This window comes from Haliaeetus leucocephalus, unplaced genomic scaffold (genome assembly GCF_000737465.1).
Source record: "Haliaeetus leucocephalus isolate CR32 unplaced genomic scaffold, Haliaeetus_leucocephalus-4.0 Scaffold92, whole genome shotgun sequence".
NCBI classification, from domain to species: domain Eukaryota; kingdom Metazoa; phylum Chordata; class Aves; order Accipitriformes; family Accipitridae; genus Haliaeetus; species Haliaeetus leucocephalus.
This window is the reverse complement of record NW_010972528.1, coordinates 9,948,897-9,976,396: the sequence shown is the minus strand read 5'-3', so window position 1 is coordinate 9,976,396 and position 27,500 is coordinate 9,948,897. Positions and strand designations below refer to the sequence as shown.

Sequence of the window (27,500 nt, the reverse complement as noted above, 5' to 3'; positions counted from 1 at the left end):
TGCTATTCCCGTTTTACAGACAGGAACATATAATGAGGGAAAATTTAACCACAAAATATTCTAGTTGAAAAACTATTTTCAAAGTATTTTCTCAATATTCTTACTCCTTTCTTTAACTCTCCTTCTGCCTGTTAACTTTAGTATTTGATTAAGTATCTCTCTGGTCTAGAGGCTACTCCTAAAAAGTTTCAAGTTCATACATAGCTACTCCCCATAGTTTTCTGGCTAGGGTAGGCAGTTGTAAATGTTGCAGAGATTGCGTTTATCATAACGATAGGCCTTTCAGATAAGGATGTGTGAAAATATACTAATAATCACAACATGATTACAAAATGCACTTAAGTATGCAAAATGAGTCTGTAGTTGTATTTAGAAAATAAAATCTACTTAGTGACTCAGACTTCTACAAACAGGTTCAGATCCCTCCTCCCCCTCTACACACGCAGAACAGGGAATTATGCACAAAACAGTCAAGGCAAAACACAACTACCGCCAAGTGTGTGAGATTACTCTCATCCTAATTTTAACAGATTCAGTCCTGTATGTTTTTTTCCCTGTTGATATTTCACAGTGTATTAAATACAATTCCTTAAAAATATATTACTTGCAGTAAATAGTTTAGAAAGCAATTATGCATTTTGGAAAAGGCTACTAAAGCAAACGTCCATCCTTGCCAACAAGAAGCATGAAGACACGGATCAGGCTTTTGGGAACCTACACATCAAACGTGCAGTCATCTCCAGTAGTGTTTCTAAGAAAGAGCTTAAGATTCTCCCCTGAAAAATGCTCTGCATTTCCTACTGGATGAAATACTATTTCCAAAAAATATTCAACATCTCAAGCAGTGCCAACACACACCCTTCAGAGGACACAGCTCCTTCCACACGCAATCAGGGTCCTGCTCCCCTTACACAACTCATTCCGAGAGCTGCCTTGTCCTCCATCAGACACAGCAGCGATCACCTCTCGCACGCAGCTTTTATTCTTCAGTTAATTCCTATCAACATCATCCACAGCTTTTTTTGGTGTATAACGCACCCTCCAAAGTCCAAATCAGAGAGAGGTGGATAGTTTTCGTACAAAATGCTCCCATCTGTGCTTTCAGCTCTTGAAGGTAGTCTCAATGTACATAAACGTCTAGCCTGAGACCAGTTTTTCTCAGGCTTTTATTTTACATTCATAGTAAATGTGATGCTCAGCTGTTTCTTAAACATCACGAGTGTCTCAGTCATTGCCTGTATACCTAAATATTGTTCAACAGCCATCTAGGTTACGCTGCTCCTGGAGCACCAGCTTGCAATGCTGCTTCCCGGACAGGAACACATTGGTTTGCTCTGTTAGTTAAGGACACTGAGCAGTTACCCACCACGTTTTATTCTAAAATGCTGTACAAGCACTAACTAATCCTCCCAGCTCCCTGCAAGGGAGGTTAAGTATCACTCTCTCCTATTTTACAGATGAAGAAACAGACAGTTTAAGTGATTTGCCCTGGGCCACACAGCACATCAGTGGACAGCTGGGATCACCGTGACACTCCATCCCTAGTCAGCCCACTGGGTCACTCGCGCCTGCCCTGCCAGCGGAAAGCCAGGGCTCCCAGTCAACCAAAGGAGAGACCTTCCCGTGGCCAGGCCCCTCAGCAAAGAAGGGGTCTCCTGGAAAAGGGTTCGTGCACCTAACTGCATGGAAAGCTCAGGGTTTCGTGTTTTAAACTTGCCACTGCGCATCCTGAAAGCCTCCAACATCATTCACTGAGCTTTAAAATGTACCGTATCTAGCGAGAAACAATTCATTTTACAAACTACAGGGGGTTTTTTAGTCATTGGGACCCCCAGAAAAAATATCAGTAGGGTAAGAGAGGCTCCATAGTCTCCTCCTCTTACTACCCTGTGGTTTAAGCTTCTTAGAGCCTTTTAAGACGGATTGAACCAGAGGCTGTTGTCCAACTTTGTCACATCCAATAACCTGAGAAAAGTCTGACATGGCTTTCAGGTGAACCCGAGTAGTTCCTATTTACATGTCTCACCTAAACCACTTGGAAAGATAGTTCAGCGCCACAAACAAGCCACAGTCTCTAGGACTGTTTTCCAGGACCACCAAAAGGAAAAGGTATTTGAATCAGAAATCACGATATGTAGATCTCCTCTGCGCAGCAGTCTCTGAATATTTACAGGCAGCAAGATTCCTTTACAGTTAGATCATTCCTTCCCAGCTCCCTTATTAGTCTGAAAGGACTTGACTGAATTTCCTTACACCATGATTAGCTGTTTTTGAGATGAAGCCCTTTGCTTGCAACATATACACTGGCAGAGGAAAAAAATAATTGGGGAACACATTTCATATTGTTGAAATGAAGTCCACCGAAGCCAGATTTTACAAGACATGACAACGTACTAATGCCAAACTGACACAAATTCTCATCTATGCATTTTGGCTTTAATGGGTTAATTAGCTTGGCTGGATACAAATTTTAATTATCTGAGTTTGACACTAATGTCCTTGGAGTGTCGTCTATAAGGATTTGGGAATCATAGACATTATTTTAGTTACTTCTGGAAACTGTGTGTTACACTGGGATTTAAATAGTGAGAACAGACAAGAATAGTGAGAACAGGTTGATCTATTTTGAAACGTCAGACTTTGTGAAACAGGACAAACTGAGATGAAGCTGAAACCTGGTCTACCTTGCTAGGTTCAGTTAGTCTTCAGAGGAGTCTCATAGATATAACACAGAAGACTGGAAAGTTAGGAAATAACCTCCTTTGAGGATAGATGACTGGAGAGAAAATTTAGATTAACAAAGCAACTGAGATTTAGAGTTAAGATCTCTTCATCATCTAATGCAGTTTCTCAAGTAGAGGGTAACCAGTCTTAAGATGGTTATATTAACACAGAGTGTTTATACAAACCAGGGAACAACCACCTACCTCAGTTACTGACAGCAGCTCAGCTCCTCCAGAGTGAGAACCCAGTACATGCACCTGAAGGCAGTACCTCAGCGGTTCTGACTCTCCACCATGGAAATGCTGGGCTGCCACCATCCCATTTCAGGTGCAGAAGGGAAGTTACATGGGGGAACCACAGAATAGCATTTTGCATGCAAATTCTTTGATCAGCAATTTCTAGCACAATTATGACTGACCCCTGAACAAAACAAGAATACCTATCATGCAGTCTGTTAATGGAGCATGTTAATATCACTGAGGCTGGAGGTAAAGTATCATGCAATCTAATGCACATACTCCACTTCTGAATTCTTTGGAGATGGAATTTATTTCCTTGCAAAAGTACAGCACTACAATTATAAGTACTATTAATGTGTTATGGCATGCTATTTTAAGTGCATTACTTATTTTCTTGCTTTTAAGGGTCTGCGTAAGTAGATGAATCATCTGAGGATTTTTAACTGTATTTCAATAAATATATATTTAATCTGCAACAAAATATTTTTTTAGTCAACAATTTTCCAACAAACTATCACAGGTTACTCGAAACAAGATCTGCAGTTCTGCAGAAAGTATTATCTACTAAGAGCTTTTCAAAACACCCTTCTGTTTTTCTATTCTTTTCTGTTCATTTTTCTAGAGATGCATTTGTTTTAAGATTCAAAAGAGAATCCTGATTGCTTTTTGTGTATACAGATTTAAGCTCTCTTTGTGCTTGCAACAACATAAATAAATTCATTCTTTATAACAGCAACTGCACTAGTTCTTTAAAATGCAATGCAACCCTTTGTGCAGTAGCTTTGTGTCTTTTAGAGACAACCTTCATTTTGCTTTCCATGTTCCCTTGGTATCAAAACCAAAGACATTTGGATTTTCTTCTGTAAAAATTTGTGTAGATAATTTTGCTTTAGGAACACTAAGTAAATGCAAAGCATTTCTCTTTTAGGTTCACACACCTATGTAATTGCTAGAATTATATGAATACATTTAAATTCCTCCTAAATGAAGGAGGGTGGCATTCAGACAACTCCTCTGCTGCCCAGTAAGAATTATAAAAAGGTGGGGGCTTCTTTGAATCACAATATGTAACTTCCAGAAAGGAGTCTATTCTCCTCACTTTCTTCCACTGTGTTCTGGTTAAAATACCTAGACTGTGGTCCTGTGAGAAACCAAACACCTCCTGGGAGCTGCAGAGCAGATTTAGAGCACTTAGCACTCCACCAAATCAGCTCCTAACTTAACAAGGGTAAGGAAGGAAGTGATGGAGGTTATCAAACTAAAAAGTGATCATCGCAAAAATGGTAAAAAAATGTTCAAAAGCACAGCAAAAGAAAATTCTCCAGCATGCAGAAAAAGAGCAGAATTTTTTTTTAATAAAGAAAAGCAACAGCTAGATTTCTTTGTAACACTGCCTGCATTTTTTGTTTTCCCCCCAAAAAGTGAGTAGGCAAGTTTGTGTTACATTCTTTAGAATATAAAGGAAGTTATTTTCACCCTTGGATGAAACATTAAAACCTCTAAAGGCCTCACTCATTCACGGATGGGAAATGGAAAGCCTTCCTATCATATATTTTGGAGACAATATCCTTTTTTCTGGAACTGCTGATAAGGAACAAATTCAAACTGGTCCTCATCCGCCTGGATCATCTTATTTATTAAAAACAATGGTATCTTTTAAACCTTGTATACTAAGCTATCGGTCAATTTTGATTGACACAAATATTTGTATTAAAGGTTACATACTGCAATTTACAATTGGGTACTATCACAATACTGTATGTTAATGCAATCAGTATTTTCATTTCATGAATTCATTTGCAGCATGACACTGCAAGGGTATTCTTACATATACTGAAGACACAATTGCTAAGTAGTTCAACAATTCTCCTTTAAGTGGGATTTTTTTTTTATCTGATAAATTTTTAACACAATAAAACCACTCCTAGTTCTGCATGCAAGTTTTAATTTCCCACCTTTTAAAGTGTTTAGACACTTGGAATACCTAGCATACTGAATTAATCCACAAATATTTACAAGAAAAATCTATTTAATTTCTTTCTATAGTAACTACCACAGGGACTATTGTAATGAAAAATTTCCCATCTTAAAGAATTAATGCGATTACTGATATAGAGAAAAAATGTAATTTATATCATCGCAAACACGTAAAAGATATAATCCCATATTCACAAAAAGAATCTTTATTCCCTCTTTGAATTCTGAGACAATACAGTCTTGCCTTGAGGAGAACAGAAATATTATGAAGTACCTTAAGCAAGATAATTGTAAGAGAAAAAACTACTGTTGCATTATTGTTGTGCTAAACTGTGACATACTTAAAAAGCTAATTTCTTTTATTATAATAGAATTTGGTGTGCATATCCTTTAATCTACTTCGCTATTTCTTCACATTTTTACACACAAACATATGTGTAAAGTGTTTCCCATTATCTGTACTACCTGGTTTAACAAACGGCAACAAATTTAAAACAATTAAAGATATACTTGGCAACTCCATAAACTTCACTAGATTTATTTTTTTAACAGTTTGGGAACTAACTGAACATCTAGGATGTCACAAAAATGTGCAGCAAATTAAAGATCTACTGCAACTCAAATATTATTCAAGAAGACATGATCAATATTTTATGAAAAAGAAACATTTGACATGAGTGTCCCAAATTTTACCAAATACATTTCAACCAATCACAATGCTGAACAGTTTGCATCTAAATCAAAAGCTAAGCAAACAAAAATGTAGCCCCAAAATAGGGCTTTCTACGGCTATGTCAGTTACAGTGCATTTACTTTTAAGATTCAGTACAGTCACCCTTCAATTATTCCTTTCACTTAAATAAATTTTAACCAAGAAATTAATCTGCTGTGCCTGGGAATTTCTCTATTCCACAGAAGCAAACAGTTTTTCACTTGTCCTGCTTTAAAAAGCAAATTTAACAAAACTAATAAGACAAAAAGGATGACCTAATTAGTACTAAGTAATATTTAAAGCTTTTATATATAGTACACTCTTATTGCTACCCCTAACTTCCAAGGCATTATACTCACTGATATTATCTGATTTATCTGGCACTGTTACTGCTTAAGCATGCAAATTCATATTTTCAATTCTTGTATGCATCTAACATACACAGAAGGAATCAAACTGCAAAGAAAATTTTCTGTGAACCTTGATTAAATTAACTGTTAGGGCAGTGGTGTCCTCAAAGGCAAACAGGGTCACCCCTGGCGACCAGAGGTCTTCAATGGGCAGACCCACACAAAACTAGTCAAAGACAATAAGGTAAACTCCCCAGAACCAGTAAGAAACAACACTGAGAGTGAGTTATAGGAATCTCTTACCCTTTTCTACCCAAGAGCCAGTCCCACTAGAAAACTTAAACCCTGAACAGATGCTTTCGCACTCCTCACTACTCAGGAAAGTGGGCACAAGATATGGTAAACAATGAAAGTGTGTCTTGCATTTATTTCCTTACAACTCTTAATTTCTGTTAAAGCACTGAATTATTAGTGCTATACTAATTAAGTTCATTTCAGTTATCTGAACAGATTTGACCAGCTAGTTATGAAAATAACACCCATCTAAATTAAAGAGAGTAGCATTGGATAAAAAAATATAGGTCACTGAAGAAACAAACCATCGACAAATATTGCTAGCTTTCTGTTCAGGAAGCAATTTCAGCATGAGCCTTTCTTTGCTCTGTTCAGACCCCAATTCCTATATATCAAAGCCTTTAAGCACACACTGGCCTTAAGCACATGCTTAAAAAAGCTTTGCTGTGTTAGGACCTTCCGACTGGCACACAGTACATTCAGGACTGCTTGCAATGTAATCCCCTGCAGTAAGCATGCCCTCTTTTCCAGTGTGTGTGACCTACTCACGAAATTTATGTCCAAAACAAAAAGATTATGTACTAAAAATCAAATCACACTGTGTCAATGTAAGGACAATGCCCAATATACATCACCCTGTAAACTATGAAGGCTCTACGCTCACAAAATACCAGTGAAATGAGAAGTTATAACTATGAAAATAACTACAGTGCAATACACAAAAGAGACTTTAAACTAATACTTGTGAAACATCAGTCTTTCACATTTGTGCCACAAGCGGCCAATTCACATTAAATAGCAATGGCCTACAGGTCTTCCACGTATGTAACTTTTTTCTAACTAGAATAAACAAATAAAATCTCCAGTATTCTCCTCTAACTTGCCCTCATTTAGTGTGAAAATGGTTGAAAAGAAAGTCAGTTGTATTTTTTAAATGGAGAAAAGTGTATGTATGAAAGAATTTTTATTTTTTTCCAGAATCATATGTACTAATATGGGTTTTATCATCCAAAACTGAAGAGTCCTTTAAATAAAAAGTTTTTAGTTAATATCAGTGTTTTGGAGCCTCCCACTGGCAGCCATCACACAGCTGAAGTGAGCTATCAGCTGAATGGAGGGTTTATATCCAGCATCAATGACTATTTTGCTTTAAAGGAAATTAGTATTTCTGAGTTTGTATTTTAAATGCAATTTAAAAGATCATAAAGGAAAGAATCCAGCATTTATTGTGTGTCTCCCAGCAGACTACCCAATGTTCAAACATCTACTATGCAAAGGTCAAATGATTTCACTGAATGCAATGGTGACAAAAATATTCTGCAGCACTGAAAAAAATATCAGATGATCAAAGAAAAAGATATGGACCTGAGATCTCGCAAGAGTCACAATAAATAATGTAGATTCAGTTCAGTAAGAAAGAAAATTGTGAAGTTGTGTCAGGAGAACCAGATTAAGAAAGATAATAGGTAAAATACAAATTACAGACTTTTGGCAATGTTCTTCATAAAGGAATATTTTAAAGTAATATAGCAAATGAATTTTTAGAAAAAAGCTAACTTTTCTAACACAAATATTGTTTGCACAGAATTGAAAAGAAAAATGTATTCAGATAGGGAACCTCTGAGGTATTCTGCTGCAGGCAGCAACATGGATAGCTGAACTCAAACAAAAATCCAGTGTAAATAGTTGTGGTAGTTGTAACATACACAGGGTAAAGCTGCAGTGAGCACTCATTCAGGAAAGAGACAGATTACAGGTAAAACCAATATGAAAAAAGTTTACTCAAACGCTTATCTGAAGCAAACAGCAAAGGCTAATAGGTACCAATTTATTTTCCATTTTATTGTGCTTTTCCTTCCTTGACATTTACATCAAATATTTTAGGCTCTTACTCTTTCTAACATAAAGAGGTTCCAAAGTGCCCCACGCGCACCACTTCCTGCTGGTCTTGGCTCTTCAAAGCCAAGATCTCACCACCAACTGAAGAGAGCTGGAAATAAAAACAGAAATTGCCTCTCTGACTCTGTGATGTGCTGCTATGTAAGATGAATTTGGTGGTCACCAACAACACCTGATCTGGGGAGATCCAGGGGATCTCTCCACATCAGTGGCTAAGAACGTTGAGGGCAAGAGGCAGAAATGCAGCTGAGCAGCAAGTAAGGAAAAAAAAAAAACAACAAGCAGGAGTAAAGCATGCATAGAGGGAGAAGAAAGCTGGAAAATGGTATGGACAAAGGAAAAAAAAAACCAGAGGACAAGGCAGCAAAGAAATGAGATGAGACAAGGGAACAGAATATAGGGAATAAGATAACTAAGAGCAAAAATACAATGTGATGCTTACTTTCTAGAAGAGAATACAGCATTTCTCACATTAAATAAAAGTGAAAGGAGGTTTTTAGTTTGTTTTGTTTTTTCTTTTTTTTACTTTTGTGTATAATAAACAAATGAACAAATCCTGACTGAACTTGTATTCTAACATCTAACATCAAAACCTGAATTTTGGTAACTGAAGCTGATGTATCATTAAAAAAAAAGCTCTGGCTAGATGTTTAAAAAGACCTGGACATATCCAATCAAATACCAAGTAAAGATGGAAAATAAGGTGCTAAATTGGGATTACATCCAAATGAGACTTCTGTTAGCAAGCTCACAAAAAAAACTGTACATGCTACTGATTTTATATATTAATACAAAGACACATAATTTTGACTATTAAATTACATTCAGAAACATACATACGTTTTTTTCTGTGCTCAACCAGCGCAACAGCCTGCTTTGCTGAGCATTTTGAAAACCAGTTGTCCCCAAGCAGAACAGTAACCTCATTGGTGTGGACAAGTTTTCCTGGCATGAAGGCAAGAGGACCAAAAGGTACCTGTCAAAGGCACAGAAGAAACTGCTGAAAATCACTAATGAAAATAAAACCTAGACAGTCATTCATGTCTTAGTTTTTTAAAAAAAGTAAAATACAGAGTTAAAGAAATAAAAATTCTCCAGCAGTTATTTAATGACTAACCCTTCATAAATATTCAAATGACCAGACCCATTTGAATTTAGTATTGTACTTACAAAATCAGAAAAGTGGAATTTAACTAGACAAGTTGTTTTGTGACATAAAGCTATAGTATAGCTGAATGCTCCCATAGAAAACAAATTCACTTAATCCTAACATGTAAACCTTGACAAAATTACCATTTAGGGGAGTTATATATTTGTTATACACAGACTACACTCATTTCCTAATAAAAGCAAGTTTAGTTTTGCTAAAACTTTTAAAATACTTAAACAGGTATGGTCAACTCACAGATGAGTTGCTTTTCTCAACATCTGGCTTGCTAATAGTGAGTACCTAGAAACTTCAGTGTTAAGTTTCTGTGGGCCACTGGCAGGATCACAGACTGTGCTTAATCTCACTTTATCATTCACCAGTATGCAGACGTCAACCTTCAAGCAATGCTGCACCAAGCAACACCCATCCTCTAATGACTGTCCAGGCACAGGAACAATACAGAAAACCAGAATACTTCAGACAGGAGTACCTTGGTGATAAACATGTGTTGTAACTTTAAGAGGTGCTTCTTAAAATGTGTAACCCCCATTTTAACATGTATTACAACGTGTAGGATACCATTTTTATGAATGTAGAAATTTTATTAATTTCTACAGCCCATGCTTTACAGACGTTGCTTGGGCAAGTCCTATTGCTGAGGAGGAGCTTTGGCCACCCTCACTCCTGTCTCCTGCACCAGCCCCCAGCATTCATACCCTCAGACCTACTGCCACCTGCCTGGCTGCCTTTGGGCTTCAATTGCAAAGAAATTAGGAGACCAAAAATCACATTAAAGTTAAAATGGAGGTGGCAAAAAGCTAAGAACCACATCCACATCAAGTTTTCTTTCTCAGGGTAAAAAGAGATATGTATCAGCCAGTTTGTATCAGTTCCTCCTATTTTACTCCTCTTCAGCCTTCTTCATTTCCTTCAGAGTAGCCACTTGCTTTCTCATTGCATTTGTGCTGAAGGAAAGCACTTGGCCTAGTGGATCTGTTTCCTTGGAAAGTGATCTTCCCTAGCTTCAGTATCCAGGAGGGTACCAATGCTCGAAACAGTTCTCCAGTAGGCAGGATCCTGACATTAAGACTATGCAGAATGTGCTTTTCCTACATGTGTACCCTTCCTGAGTCGGTTTTCAAGTAGCAGACTGCACCATTTGCCTGTTCACTCTTCCCCCAGAATGATGAAAGCAAAATTGAAAACATACGAAAATATTTGGCTAACAGGATAGGAACTATTTACGTACATTTAAAATAACAGATGTGAGTTGACATTGCTGCTTTAACTAAGGATAAGCCCTATCTAGCTTTTTTAAAAATAGGGTTTCTTCTGTGCTTCGAAACAACACAAATCTTTTTGTTCTACATCATGTGGCCACACACATATACATATGGCAAATGGACTACATGCATAAAATCCAGAGCTGAACTGTTAGCACAGGAAAGGGAAACACTGTCTTTCCCACATGGTAAGTGTACTCCAATGCCATCTTACTAACAACTCAACTCTGTACGCTGAGCCAGGCTGCCAAGGAAGCAAGCAGTCAGGCACTTTGTGCTGAAATTAGCTATTCAGTTACTTCCAGTACAACTTCCCTCCCTTCAAAGATATATCTTGAATTGGACCTGAGAAGGGAGGAGTTAAAAAAGAAAGAAAAGCCAATTTGGTCAAAATTCTAGTGAGTGCAAGTCAACAGGGTAAAGTTTACACAGGGAGCTGTGCAGTTGTTAGGGAAGATTCAAAGCACCAGGAAAGATCGTTATGTCAATGTGAAGATCGGTGAAACAAAAATTAGCAGCACTTTTTAATGTAAAAATCAATGTTCTAGGGTTTATTTCCATGAATCAGGAAACACTATGGCCACTTTCTTCTCAGGAAATGACTAAGCACCATAATTCAGTCATAATTATAGTTTTCTATACATTAGATTTACATATCAAACATGTCAGGTTTTGTGTTAGCATTTATGTCATCAGTTCTCAGTTGTCAATAACATCATAATTTACAAAGGATTTCAAAGAAAAGAGAAAGAAACAAAAGCAAAGGTTTAACTAATATCATAATAAATGCAACATTACAAAGTACTACATGGCAACCTGAAAAACACCTCACTGCCAGTGCAGATACCTGAGTTACTAAAAATTTTAGCCCATTTTCTCCTATGAACCCTGCAGCATACATACCATGATATCGTAGGACAGTTTATCGGGCAATGTACAGAGTCGTTCCTGAAGAGCCTCATAATCACTCTCCACCTTCTTCCTGTTGACAAATTCAATTTGATTCAATTTCGTATCTAAAGTAAAGACTTAATGCTTTTCCGCTAGTAATTCAACAACACACAAAAAATAAAGAAAAATAAACTATTTTACTCTTAAACACATACAGTTGATAGATTAATAACTTATTTATAAAAGATTTGGGAAGACAAACATAATAGCTAGATTATTTTAGAATAACATGTATTAAAATAGGGACATTATTATTTTAGCATGTCTCTTTCTGAATTTTAATTTTTTATGGTGCAAAGAATCAGTTCTTTCACTAGGATTTGGCATATCTCACTCCATGTTCAAGTTCAACAGTTATACCACCATCAATATTTAGAAAAATAACTGAAAATCCAGTTTGTAAGAGGCAAATTCTTCAAAGTATCACTTGTAATGAAGAATTCATGACCTTGGTTTGACCTGACATAAACGGGCAAAATTTTAATTAATTCTGATTTTCAAGTGAACTTTGTGTTCCTACCAAGAGCCAACACTCCTGAAAGATGGCTTGACCACCAGGATTCTGTCGCATCTTCAATCCCTGACAAGGGACAATATAGGTGAAGAACATCCCTTCTGCTGTTTCTCTATCCAAAATGTAAATGAGAGTCAAGCTGCATGTTGCTACCCAAGACAGAAATGGCTTGGTGAACTTGGACAAATTATTCCCACCGCAGACACCTGGCTCTTCAGAGGACTTTGCAAGATACAGCGTTTCAATTGTTACAAGGATTTTTTTCCTTTGTGTGCAAAACAAGCAACTACACTCCCTCTAAAAAAGCCGCCTTTTGTGAAGACATTCTTAAATACTTAAATTTGGCTGGAAAAAGTCTTTTAATGGACCACTGCCATTCTGAAGATGGTCAGAAATCAGATCCTGCATGAAGTAGCTGGCATGTAAAAGTCAGGTTTGATGATATTGTTTACTTGTACTTCAAAATAGTAAAAATATATATGGTAGTAAATTCTGCAATAAAAGGCAACTGAAAGCACGGAGCAGCACACTTAACAACGCTGACCCAAGATGCAAATTACAGGTTTTCTGAGGATGATTCAGGAAAGCAATCTATAAATGTGCTGGAAAATGAATGTCATAGTTGATAACACAACTCTCAAAATATGATCATTGATTTTATTAGATTCGTAAGCAGACTGAAATCTTCTTCAGCATTTGTTACGAAAAACTATCTGATGCTCCTATGTTTTGACTCATTTGCCTATGTTTTGACTCATTTGCTTCCATAGTTGAACTTTGCTGTAACCACCCCACTTTATACCTGGAGTACTTCACATTTTAAGTTCCTGAAGTGGTCCTGAAAAAAAGAATTTAGGTTTTTGTGCCACTTGGACATTAAAACCATATTCCATATAACTGATTTACAAAAGATGCTTGCTGCTGCTTTGTTTTGACAGTGGATTTCTCCCAGACATTTTAGACAAGTTTCTCTGTCCATTGCCCACATCAAAGTGAAAATATAATAGACTTCCTTCAAAGAGGAAGGACAAACTCATGAATCTTAACAAAATTCACTGAGATGTTTTGGAGGGGGGAAGCAATATAATGACAACTTGGTGTCAACAATAACGATCGATTACTTTATGATGTTTACAGAATTCAGCCTTTGCCTCACAGAGATCGGTATTTGAGAAATGGACACTGATGCACTCCAACCACCCGCTGAAAAACAAACACGATCTCCAAGCCAAAGGCCTTGCCCATGTCTCAAACACAAGGAGAAGACTCTATGGGAGGAGAATGGCATGAAAATCCCCCCCGCTCGCAGTGGGATTAAACATTCCCATTGTTTCATGGCTGAGTCACTCAACACTTCTTCATTAATCTGAAAAGAAGATACTGCCTTTAAGATCTGACTGCTGCCCGTTACTGAATAATCTAATCAGGGTACAGGAGAAATCACTTGCTACAAAAGCTGTTTTGCTTTACAGAGCAAAGTATGTTTCTGTTTTCAGTGGGCCCTTTGCTGATCAAACCTCCACCATGGGAATCTCTAAAACTGCGGCCACATCCTGAACTGGACCATCGAGATAAAGAAAATTAAAATCAATCCTTTTTAACTAATTGGCCTGAAATAGCATTACTTAAGGAAGGAAGCAGACCTCCCTTCTTCACCTATAGCTGATGGTGACACAAGCTCTGGGGTATGCTGGCACTATGCTCAGTCCCAATACACAATGAAGAATCAAAGTGAACAGAGAGGATGAATATTTGGACTCCAGCTATAAACACATCCCTAGAAGGGGAAACACATGTCTAGATGTTTAATCCCATACCAGATCCATTATTGGATTCATGGCTTTAGAAATATACTTCAAAAAGTGTACTGAAAAATTAAAAAGAAAATAATTTAATGGAAACATATTGAAGCTGAGCATTTCAAAACCCTGTTGTTATTCACCCAATTCTATTTAACATTATTCTGTGTCACTGACTACTTAAAAGGTCTTATATGAACAAATTACTCAGTTGAAACAAGAGCACTCAGCTCTTGCACAATCAAGATCTAAATAAGGGTACTAAATTTTAAATAATTTTTTTATAAAGTGAAGATTGTATCGATGCTGTAGAAATTGCTTTTTACATAAAAGATATTAGTAAGTTAGGTTTTCCTTTTGACATTCTGTGCCCAAAATCCCCAACTTCATGGGCCACTCTGGCCAGAGTTTGCACAAAAGCAAACACAAGAGCAACTTCTCCTTCCAAGCCAACCCTCCCTCCCCAATCCACAAATCTCAGCCATTTTTATAAGAGGAAATAATTTTCACAACCTTCCAGACTTTTAAAAATCTGTTTGAATTTTATGGTTTTCTGAATATTAGTTTATTTCTGAAAAATACTGTCTCTTAGTGAAAAGAATATACATGCAGAATTTCACACGGGACCAAATTGGTACGGACACTGCAAAGCTCCTGAAGAAGTACATGTGCTACGAATATTCTGCCTGACTTCACCACAGCAACACCAGTAGGCACTTCAATATTTCCCTTATTGAAAATTTATGCAGTCTTTGAATTTTAAACATAAATGAAACATATTAGTTTTAGATTATTTTTGCGAGCCAATAGTCAGAATTTAATATGATGATGTGTATAGATTGCCTAGATTTTTTTCCTCTTATCCAGTGCTTGCAGCCTATGTGCATTTAAACTAAAAACATTTGATACACACTAAATATAAATTATTTGCTTGGAGATCTTTCAGGCATGAAGAAAAAGCCTCTTAAAATAAATTTAAAATATTATATGCTTGATGGTGTATAACCAAAGGTTTAATCTCACCACTAAAGGGGCAGTTGCTGTGATTCTGCAATAACCCTGCAGACAATAATCAAGACAGCTCCTGTTGTTCTCTCAGTAAAATCATGGTAAACACAGCATGGATATATTGTAATTTGATATCTGTAAGATCAACTGTTATATCTCACAGTAACTCACAATATAAGATTTCATTCACCATTAAATGTACATTTTCCTCAGATGCCATACAAAACTATTATTTACTAAGCATGTTTTCTATTAAACATAGATTGCCAACAGAGAAAAAAGTGCCCAGAGATAATTTTTTTACATAACAAACCATTTCTTTCTAAGCATTACAAACTAAGCTTTATCACTTTTTTTTTTTTTGGGGGGGGGGGGGGGGGAAAAAGGAAAAATTATTTTCCATTTTTTTTAACACAGGGGGAGGGGGGAAGCAGAATTTCCCCATTTGCTCCATAGTTAGAAAGAAAACAACAAGAATAATTAAATTCTACCCTGGGAGTACCGTTTCACCAATCAGGCAAACTCAGCATTCATGCCACAAGGTTACTTGAGGAAAAATGAGTAATGAGCTGGGTATTTAAAACAGAAGTATAAACACTAAGGCTCAGCGTATTTGTGATTTAAAGTAATGGTATCAGTGGAAAATATACACATTTTAAAGAGAGTACTTTGCAACAATTCTGAGCTACCGCTAACTATAATCCCCAAAACATGCTAGTAGGTATCATTAGAATAAATAGCAATACTTTACTAAAATATAACTAGGTTACTCATCGGTATTTTAGGCATGTAATCAAACATTTTTCACTTACCAGTGCTGGATTTTTTCTTGGCAGCTAGTGACCACCTGTCATTAAAACAGATAACTACTCATGAAAAAAACAAGGCTAAGCACACAGCTGCAATGTCAATGCATCAGAAACTAGAACAGTAGCTTTATAGATTTGGTGGTGTCTCTATATACATTTTTATTTGTCAGTGCAAAGGCATGTGAATGGTAGTTCTTAAGCAGCACACTTTATCACACACTAATGCAGACTGATAACCACAGAAAAAATTACAGCTTTTCAATTCATATTTTGGTACACTACCTGCTCCATAACTATTAGGTGACACACAATATAAGATAAGTAGTAGTTTGTGCAATCTGGAGATCTATTTTCAGTGTTACATGTTTGCAGAATAAGAAAACAACATAAATTATAACAAGACATCAATGTTACTTCCATATTCAGTCATTAAAAAACAAAAAAAAATGAACCCCACAGCACCAAAAACATTTTTTCCTTTACATCAACAAATGTTTCCACTGGCCATTTTAATTTGAAAAAGCACAAATTAATTTTGTGGTGTTTAAATACAAGGATATTTGACACCATTATGGGCTGCTGGCTTCCCTTCTGTTCTTTCTGGGTGTCAGAAAGAGGGAAGTTTTAATCTGAATATTTCACTTATTTCTTCACGCCACAGGCTTTCCCAAGAGATCCAAAATAATTTACAAAATAAAGCACATTGTTAAAATGAATTTTTTTTTCTTTTTTAACTGTATTTTTTTAGACTATGTAGATATAGCAAACAGACAAGATACTGAAACCTGTGACCTTCCCTGGCATAATTACATGGCCATTTTGTCTTTTAAGACATATTCTGATCTCTGAATGGTTACCAAAAATATAACACAAACAATTTCATTCAATTATATGAAATGCAATGAAGCCATGAGGCAATTAAATATGTCTAGACATCTTCTCAATATAAGCATTTTCTAGATTTTTTTTTTTTTTTACAAATTTCGTTTTTCCTATAGCCAAAATAATGCTAACATTTGAAAGCAATTAATGGGAAAATTTGCAGAGAAAACAATAACATACATTCAACTACCACTGAAATCACTGGAGCAGATAATTTTTTTTTTCCAAACAACAGAATGAAAGACAGGTTTTTTTTTCAGTTAGCATATGTGCTGCTATTGCAAAACAGATCTCAGACCCTGCACTTTCTACTCATACAGGAGTAAAAAAATGGGACTACTTTGTGAGCTAATAGTTCTTTAAACAGAGTAAAGTACTTAAATGAAAAGGATCAGCTCTACATTTGCAGTTACGCTATTTCATAATCCATCAGGAAATTCAGCCAGGTAGCTCATCCCACGTAAGCCAAGTTTAAATTTATCATTTGCTTTAAACTACTATAAATCAAATGCCTAGCAAATGTTTTCCTTAATGTGCAAGCTAACTATTTTTAAGGTTAAGAGTAAAATACAGACTTCTACAGGACATCAACTCAGAAATCTAATTCATACTATTAATATTAAGCCCATTTTAAGAGTAAAGTTTCCATAAAAGGTATAAATCATACAGCACAGCAACATTTGATAACAATGCTAACATACAATGGAGCCCACCACTAACAAGTAGAAGAGTCAGAGCCTATTCTGTCAACATCCTTCATTCTTTCAGTAGTGATTGTGAAGTACACAACATAATTAAGCATACAAAAATGTTTATGGAATCCTTTAAGAGAGTTCCAGTTTAATTGCCCCATTACAGATGAAGATGGAAAAGACAGGAAGCTTTCCATTCCCAATACATGACTCTCCATGCATGAAGTGAGCTAAAACCACAAAAAGAAAAGCCCTGCAAACCGTAAGAGCAGCATGCTCATTAACCTCTACATGATAATCCTTTCATAGCTGCATATTAACTAGTTACATATTCATAATCATTTACATTATTTAGAGGACCTTCTATGAAAATTTCCAGGCTATATCCATTAGCTACAATGTTAAAGGTTACAGAAGATAGTCTACTTAATGTTTCCAGGAAGCTTTTTTAATTAGTAAATATGTAAATTGGGCACATATGCTTTTTATGTTTTTGAAAAATAGTCCATCAGTAAAACAGCATAGGGGCATATGCTGTTTCCATCCCCCTTTATCCCCTTTAAAAAAAAAAAAAAAAGAAAGAAAAATCAATAACATCAATCAATTTTAATTTAATTCTTCTTCTTTGATATAATCTCTCTTGAAGGGATACTAAAGGGTGGAACCAACAACAAACCTTTTCATTTCAGTGGCCAGAATAAAATGAGACCTTTTACAGAAGTGCTAAAATACACCACCTTAAAAATGTTTCAGGCTGCACTTCTGGAACCGAACTCCATTAAAAAAATAGAGAGAAAATAAATACTGAAAAACAGATGGAGATCAATTATGCATATGTCCTTTATTAGGTCAGTCCCACTGTTTGGATAACAACTGGTCTTATCACAGCAAAGAAACAAATAGATAAATATATAAACAAATCTTTGATTCTTTGCCTTTAATCAAACACAGGAAAATCATTAGTCTATCTTCCACACATAATTTATATCTACAGTTACAATTAAAGAATGAAAATTCCTTTCAGGGTAAATAAAATAAATGACCTGTTTGTTCATTTGAGTTCAATGTCTGGACACCTAGTGCCACCAACTATGCATTACTTTTAAGACATCGTAGCAGAAGTGGTATCAATAAACTCTGAATTCTCCCCTTTTAGGCATAAAAATGTATGAGTTTGTGAAAGCATGTGGTTATCAATGGCTTATCTGCATACTAAAATACTTTATTAAACTACTCCTGCAGCAAACTTAATGTTACCTAATCATGGGTCTGGTTATTAAAGCGGGACCCACTGTCAGAAAACACATTACTTTCGTCCAACAGCAACTTGTTAAAATTTAGTGCTTCTCAAGCTCCTAACCAGACAAAGCCACACCTGGGAGCTCCGCGAGTGGCCCCCTGGGACAGCACACCTCTGTGTGCCTGTAACCCAAAGTGTAGTTCCTTCTGGATTAAAAATCAAACTGTTAAAGCAAGAGATCATGCGTTGGTTCTGCCCTCATTACTACTAGGTTGAACTATTTAAAGGGAAGCGTACATTGCTGCTTTTACGGAATCTCATCTCTAGGTTTCTCAAGCAGAGTCACAGCAGAGCAGGAGGATCAGCTTTAGACCTACGATCACTTCCCAACTGTCCCCCAGTTCCACCGTGCCAATCTGAACACAGGGCAGCCTGCAGGCTAGTGACACCCAATCAACACCCAAACAACTCGTATCATACAGCCACAGACTTCACTAGCTGTCTGAAGGCAGGAAATTCCTTTTGTCTGCAACACTTTCTCTCTTTCCAATCTGTTTCTATTCCACCTTCTCTGGGATCTTCCATCTGAAGAGCTCAAAAACTTTTCCATGAATTAAAGTGTACAGTACTTCGGAAAAGCACTGCACTGATCTTGCAGGCTGAGTAACTTAACCACTAACACTGGTCAGGAACGGGGTTAGAAACAGAAGCCAGATCCCCTAACGCAGCAGCCAGGCACTAAAATAACTTGAAACATTTCCTTGGGAATGAAGAGAAGACGAGAAGGATGCTGTAGCATGAAGCTAATTCTTACCTGCACATGCCCTTGGGTCTCTTAATGTGTTCCACGTTACCCCACCTTTCCCCAGCAGGTCCTCACCCTCACATACAAGGGCACCTCTTTCTTCCACCTCATTTTTCCTTATCTGTTACTTCTGCACATGCTCCCATTACTAACAGCTGAATATAATTCTCTGTGGTGCTTCTGATTATCAAGGTGGTGCACAAACAGTTCTGCTCTCCTCTGCAGTCCAAGACTATTTTGTTCTATTTCGGTAGTTCTCCAAGGTGGAGTGCATGCATGCGAATGTCTCTCTCTACTAAGCAGCTAGGCACTGCCTACAAAGGTGATGGGTTTAGCACACTGAGGGTAATTCTTCTCTCTCTCGTCGGTTCTGAAAAGCAATAAGGCAAGCTGCCAAGTCAGAATTTTATTTATGTCTCAGCTCATGAAAAATTATAAGCAACAGAGCTGGTACTGGTATCACCTGTAGACAGTTTCAGGTACCAATGCTAAACCTGCTGTATCCGAGTCACACAGTTATGTTCAAGTCTAAAGAACCAGAAACTGGTATTTTTAAGATGAGAGTTAATTTCAATGAAAACGATGAAAATAAAAATGCCCCATCAGATTAGGAAGAGCTCCTAAATGAATGAGAGACTGTTTCCACACTTGCGGGTATGAACATGGAAATACACAGCATGGCACAAAAGCAAAGTTTCCATTTCAACAAATTGCAAGTTAGGTTTCTAAGAGGCCAAGTAAATGTGTGCTGTTTCTACATGCATACTTGAGTATTTTGGTTCAAAATTGTGGCTCACAATCTGCCTGGTCTTCTGAAATTAGAAGCTAGGGACACAGATCTAATCCCAGCTCTGATTCTATTTCTTCTATATGGCCTTGAGCAAATCACAACCTCTCAGTCTACATTTCTTCATCTGCAAAATGGGGATAATAGTATTAACCTACCCACCTCAGAGTGTTTGATGATGATTAATTAATGTGAGAAAAGCACTCTAAAGATGTAAGAGCACTATATAAGTGATAAAGCATTATTTACCACTTGAAAAGTAATCTGAATAAAATCAGATATGCAAGTAATTTGTTTACATGTAGCAATAATATAATTTGTGACTATTTAATCTTGAATTAGTCTCACTTTAAACATCCCTTTCAATCACATTTCCAGTTACTTAGGGAAAATGACAGTATGGAATATTTTTTGTGGAACAGAGCTAGTAATGAGGTGGTAATTAAAGTAAGGGTCTAATAAAGTCTAAAACCAATGATTTGCCTTCAGGAGACTGTCCCCGCTGTTCAGGACTGTGTAAATATCTCAGTCTTGACCTTGGTTCTGTTGTTCAGAACCTTCCACAAACTACAGTGGAAGTATGCTGGTTTTCTGAAATGCAGATCCACGTTTGCAAGGCTCATGATAAATCCAAGATAATTTCCACTACTGACCTAATTCAGATGACTCCTACTCTGCAGAGTTTTAACTGCTTAACCTTCTACATTCAAGTATTTACTGCAGTTGATAGACACACGAGCTGCCTCCATCTGTAAATGTTTGCAGTATCAAAACCCACTCTGCCATGCAACTCATGCATGAGATTTCTCTGTTGCACCCCCAAACCCTAAAAGTTTACCGATGAAATAACCAGTTCACAATACGACTACATTACAGAAGAACACTAATGGGTGGTCAAATATTTAATCATCTCTTGGTAACAAGGATGTAACAAGCCACACACAAAATAAACATTTAAAATGAATTTTCTTTTTTTCCTCTAGGAAACTACACAGTACTTGCCTAAAACACAGCAATCACTGATGGAGAAAGACAGAATTAACATTCGCACAATTGTTTTTCCTAGAGCCCCATTTTAAATCAAAATATTAAAAAAAACTATTAAAAGTTCTTCAGTCTGTTGGCACACTGTATGATCTAATGGAAAAGAAAGAAAGCATTTCTGAGCTCTCATTCATTTATTAAATCATATTACTCAAAAAAACTACATTTCAACAAATTATTAACATAAATCCCCCTTTGGGTGGAAACTTTTGCCTTTTGAAGAAATGTGTTTGGGAAGAATACTGAAGGAAAAGAGAGACTGAAAGAAATTTGAATCACGGCAAACATTTCTTTCTAAAGGAAAAAATCTTATTTAAAAATAGAACCACAATTTTTACCTTTCTCTACAAGAAAACGAGTGAAGATTACTATTTTTATATTAATTGTGGGTCTCAGTTTTGCAGAAAAAGTAGTACATAACAATTATTTATCAATAAATAAAAACTAAGTTCTGACCAAAATTATTTTGGGGAACTTAAAAATTGTACTTGAAACATCTAAGAATTACAAAGCAGACAGAAAATGCTTCATCTCTCCTTTGCCGGCTGGGAAATTCTGCCCTCTCAAGACTATTTTATGTTGTGACCACTGCTGTGGTTACTGGTCACACAGACAAATGACTTACAGTTACCTTGCAGTAAGCATGGCACATGTAAGCATGGCAGCCCACTCCCCTGTGACAGCCAGGCAGGCAGTGTCAGCTTACAGGAGCCAGCACCCTTCTTCCTCACTTCAACCGTGAGTTCCCAACACCTTTATGCTGTTTGGCTGTTTGTCAGTCCCCTTTGGGAGTCATTTCAACTCAGAAACCAAGCAAAAATCCCAAGGGCAGCAGGACGTTTTCCACTAAGTGAGTGAGTTTATTCAGCTCTGAACCAACTGAACTGATGCAAGCAGGGAACAAACCACAGTAAGGTCTTGCCTTTCCCTGGTAGCAAGTCAGTATCCATGTCAGGTAACTTCATCTTGAGATAGAGCTAAGGAACTTGTAACTTAATATTTTAGCTTACGTCAGGTAAACATATTCATGTGGCTATACCACATCCTAGCCAAGACAGCGGCAGACCAACATAAGCATAGAATTCCCATGATCTAACTTACCAAACATCTCAAGCAGGTTTTGCAAGCTTTGATGTAGTCTATGAAGCAACAACTATGCTGCTAGCAATACCCAAGTTAACTAGCTTAAAACTGACATGAGCCATGGCACCTGCCTCACAGACATACCTTCAGGCTGTGGTTCAACATTCCGCTGCAGTCCTGAGTAAACCAGTGACCATCCCACCCCATTTCCAGCTACTCAGTTCCACCATCTTATCCTTCCAACCCTGACACAATCTGCTGGCAGGTATTTGTGATACTGCACAATCAACCACATTAGGGAACCACACTGGCTGAAAAATAATACAGGAAGAAAAAAAGAAGCAAAAAAGTCAACAACAAAGTTTGGTGTTAAGCTGGATCCCAACCCAGGTCACTGAGCAGTGTCACAAATGTGCCACCCTAAAATTGCTAAAAGGCAGAAACAAGCAGTCACAAAAAAACCCGAAGATTAAAAAGTCATTCACCAAATTAATGTCCTTCCTGGATAACTCACATGATCATTAATGAAATTTCTGAGCAAGTAACTGAGACTGTTGCTCACAACTGCTCTAACTGCATATGAGCATGGCCACAGCTCAAAGGGCCAGTCCACTTTCACCCATCGCTGGCTGGGCATCTCCCTCGCCACATTCGTGCCAGCATCTGACACGACCATTTTGGGATGCATTACTGGATTCCTCTTGCCCCACAGCAGTCTGATCCAAGTGTTAGTACAACAGTGGTGGAGGGATTTACCCTTTTTATAACAGTGAAACTGCAGCCTATCCTAACAGAGAAGACGAACCACAAAACCACCAACTGCACAGTGCAGCCCAGTGTCCTAATGCCCCACTACAAAAAAATGAAGTCTTAGTGCAGTTGCTGCTCTGAGGGCCTCAAGATGGCAAGCTTCGAGTCAGCATATTCATCTGCAAGATTGGAGCTTCAGATTAAAACAAAATACAACTTCGCAGTCTCAAAGGAGGAGAAAAATACATGAGGCAAGGGGTACCCAAGTCAACCTGAGAAGACAGGTTATTAGTGTAACTTCTGGAATGGAGACCTGCAAAGATGCTAGAGGTACTAAAGATGATTCCCAAATAGTACCCTGGTCACTGCATCTACTCACAGAATCTGTAGACAGCTACAGAAGCAGCACAATTTAGTAACATTTAAATTTTGTGGATATAATCTCATCTACATGTTTTAGTTACCAATGAGGCAGGACACATACAGACTTGCCCACTCCAGAATAAAGGCAACGCTCGTCAAACTCTTTTGTGAATAGGTTGACTTTAATTACCATTAAAAAAAACTATTTAAGATCTGTTAATTTATTTCACAATTCTTGACACTATATAAACTTGTGGGTATTTAAGTCATACTAATAAGAACATAGACAACCATTGACTACAAAAAATAAAAGTGATGATCAATTAACACTGGAGGAACGGTAGGTATTACATTGAAAGCTTCCAGATAATGACTGTATTAGCCCTTTTACTTGAAAGCAGCACATGAGAAAACATTACTGGAACCCACCATTACAAAAAAGCACTGGACAGGGCAGAGTGGATGTCATCACAAGTTTCTGAAGAAGTAATTGTCCAGGAACCTTTTAAAAAGGAATATGGCAAGCGAAGGTTCAGACAAGTCCTTTTAAAAAGGAGCATGTCAAACCAAGCTAGAGACACCCTGTTAACTTTTCTGAAACAGTTATTGTGCAAAATGACTGCACTGGTGTCTCATACCCAGGCTTTCTCTAGATTCTGTTAACTTGGATGTAGGCCAGAAAAAGTGTAATACCCTGGGAGACACTGGACTGGAAAGGACACTGAATCTCATGTGCTGAATCCACAGGCAAGCAGTTCCAATTTCCAGTGGCTCCTGCAGCAGCATGAAGTGTACAAGACCCTACTCAGTCTCACTGCTCTTTTCCAGACTGCAGGAACAGCTTTAAGACTGCCAAGTTGCTGATTTCATAGCACAGATATTACTTGAAAAAAACTCAAACAGAAGCAGCCAGCCCCAGAAGTAATTCATATAAGAAGAAAACAATTTAAAAGAGTGTAAGTTTAGGATTCTGTGATTTGTTTCCCCATAACCCACCTGTAAGTTGTTTAACTGTTAAAAAACTGCAAGTACCCAGGATCTTGAAAACAATTTGGAAATTAAAGATCATGCAGCTCCACTGCTTAAATTCATAAAAATTAAGAATATATCATAATACACAGTGGCCAATGAGTTACAGTAATAGCTGCACTAAATCTAATTGTGCTTTGTTGTCATGATGAGTGACAGGAGAGTCACATCCTTGTCCTAATTTTCCTAAAAGGAAAATAAAAAAAAGTGTTTTGTCACTGCAATACAAAAAAAAAAAAAATCATACTGTCAGCTAATACTGGAATCCTTTAGATTCTCCATGCCTGTGTTTGCACTCCACAAATGTCTCTTGGGTCTAATTGGTTCTGTAATGTCTCCCATTGCACGTATCTTCATAGCACTGCTCAGAAACTATAGAACGTATCAGCCCACTGTAAATTCACTGCCTAAACAAGTCTTACCAAATCATACAGATCTGACTTGTCAACTTCCTATCAGTAATCCCGACCCATTTAATTGTAGGAATAAATGTATGTCAAATATTATGTTTAAACTCAGGCTCGATAGCATGAGAATCTACCTATTTAAATATTCATTCTATAATTCCTGTACTTACTTGCAATAGATTTAACGCAGTATTTTCAGCTAACATATATTGCTTTTGCAAGTAATCCATGATACATACATTATATTCTTCTTACAGAAATATTCAAAACTTTACGCAGGCACTGTGCTTCCAATGATGGTCTTTATCATGAAAATTACTAGATATTCTTCTATAATTTATCCCCAAGATACACATTCTAAGTCATGTTTTTATACAAAGTGCCTTTAGTGGGAGCACTGAAAATTGCTTTTAACAGTTTGGTCTTACTATCACTACAAATTAACAAGATGAAATCTGTCCAACAGGCAAGCAGTCCTAAACAAGAATTAAAATTACTTTTCACCAGGGGTCCTAAACCTGGAAGTTGCAGCCTCAATCAGATTAAAGATAGAAAGTCATGAACATCCTGTTCTTTTAATATTTTTACACAGGAAGGAAGCCTCAGTTCACATGTTCTCCAGAGCAGCTCTTCAGCGCTTAAAAGCTCAAACTCGTAGCTGAACCAGGGCTGTACAATGGCCTGGATTTTAAAATAATTAACTGTGATTCAAATATTATCTTTAATTCTGCAGATAGATAAAGCTGTATTTCACTATTACACTAAAGGTTGCCTTCAGACTAATGGGAATAAATAGGTTTCTTTATACTTAATCAAACGTCACTGGGACAGCACAACATCACAGTAATTAAAAATAAATATATGTGCCTGCTTCAATGCCAGTATATACAGATACAGTTCTGGCTAAATAACTTTACTATCTGTTATGATGCTCATACTACAATTACTCATTTACCAAAGTACTAGATAACTAACTTTCCCTCATCTTTGTGCTAAGGCCAAAACATGAGCCTTCAACTTCAGTAATTTTGTGAGAAAAATATGCATCTCTGAAAAGAGGCAGCTGAAATGAAAAGACCTCCTCCATCTTAAAATACAGTATTTTCGTAACTGAAAATACTGTTGTAATCCAATTATATATATTCATTGCATAGAGGGAAAGTCTACTATATCTTCATCATGACGCTCCATTGTAACCAAGATATGTAGTTCTTTAGTATAATTTCATATTGAAGCTGAAGTGTTCAATTTTTTTTAGCCAATTTGCAGAAATTATGTAAAGTTTCCCTATGATAAAATATAATTTTGGTACATCAGCCTAACAGAGGCTTAATTAATGGTCTCCTGGGCCTCTTTTCCACTGGAGCAGATCTGTTTAAGAAGAATCTTAAACTTGCTTACAGAGGGGTCTCACCATGAGCTGGGAATAACTCTATGTGGTTATGACAGACATCCACTTACACATTAGGCCTGACTGACACTAATGTGCCAGACTCTCCACCAAATTCTACCACCTTGAAAATTAACTGAAGGAGCTCAAGCAGACAAGTTACTATCACCAATTATTGGTATAATGGGTTACTATCCGTGCAGAACAGACGACGCAGAGTATTCTAGCAGATCCTCTTACTGTTCATCCACATTAGTGGTCAGTCAGTTACGTAGATCTTTTCATAATGATCTAGGGTGCTGTTCAGAAGTAGACACATTTTTGCACACAGTACTCCAGACAAGGCACATTTATTACACCACATACATGTTATTCAGTTTTCTCACCCTTAACTAAACCAGCATGTGACAAAGCAATACACACTGAAGATGAAGTCCTCTGTTATAACTGAGGAGCTCTAATGTGCATCTTAGAAGCAGCTTTAAAAACTTTTAATCATATGAGAAAAATGAGCAGAAAAATTGAAAGGCATGCAGACTGGGCAAACATCCTTGTGCCAATAATACACTGAACATGACCGTGTTCCACACACAGCTCACTGCAAGGCTGGGACCTAAGAGCCCAAAATCACACTTGTTCAATTAGCCAGGCCCACAGCCCTTGGTTCATGGGTGCAACCTGCTATCTCAAGTTTTGTACTACGGCCACACGTGGAACCAGCCTCCGAACTCTCAGGAATCATTTCTGCAGAGGAGTTTGGCTCTTTCATACCGATTTCAAACGTAATCAATGCTTTTTTTAAGGCAAGTTATGAACAATTAATTTTTGATACACCTGCTCTTCAAGTTGGCCCACGAGATGACCCAGTTCAGAGGCACCTGCCTGGGCCGTGCTCAGGGCCTAACTGCAGGACCACATTTTAAAAAGGTGCGTGACTGGCTCTGTGACTGGGAAAACCACAGAGAAGTGGAAAGAGGGTGAAAAACACGTGTTTAAGAGAGAGCTGCGTACCGAGGCTTTACGCTTACGTAACTGTAACGGTCTCCGAGGCGTGTGAGGGCAAGCGATTCAGACAGCAGAGCGCAGGGTGTGCGAGGGCAGGCCCGGTGCCTCCCCAGCCCTCACAGAGGCTTCCACTCCTGCTAACTGCCGGACAGCTGCCTAACGTGTGTCGTTCTAAAGGCCATTTCGGCGCCGCCACGGCTGCCAACAGGCTAACGGAGCTCCGCACCCCGCCCCGGCCGGGCCGGGCCGCACGCCTCCCGGCGCCCTCTCTCCCCATGGAGGCGGTCACCATAGCGGGCTGGCGGGGCAGCGCC

The 27,500-nt window shown here is 37.5% G+C and overlaps 1 protein-coding gene across 6 annotated transcripts in view; it reads right to left on the bottom strand.

Annotated features, from left to right (window-relative positions):
• URI1 (URI1, prefoldin-like chaperone) overlaps positions 1-27,478 on the bottom strand; it is a 42,160-nt gene extending 14,682 nt beyond the window's left edge. Inside the window, exons 1-6 of one of the 6 annotated variants that reach the window (XM_010585082.1) lie at positions 19,338-26,764; positions 15,713-15,747; positions 15,403-15,469; positions 11,532-11,610; positions 9,711-9,835; positions 9,036-9,171 (exon numbers count right to left, since the gene is read on the bottom strand). In XM_010585082.1, the coding sequence (XP_010583384.1) occupies positions 9,036-9,147 (112 nt within the window). In that variant the 5' untranslated portion in view covers positions 9,148-9,171; positions 9,711-9,835; positions 11,532-11,610; ... (1 more) ...; positions 15,713-15,747; positions 19,338-26,764. Of the gene's footprint in view, positions 1-9,035; positions 9,172-9,645; positions 9,836-11,531; positions 11,611-12,099; positions 12,830-15,402; positions 15,470-15,712; positions 15,748-19,337; positions 26,765-27,209 lie in introns of those variants that run through there. The other 5 variants (XM_010585079.1, XM_010585080.1, XM_010585078.1 and 2 more) reach the window with 5 other exon arrangements.
• Positions 27,479-27,500: the final 22 nt, after the last annotated feature.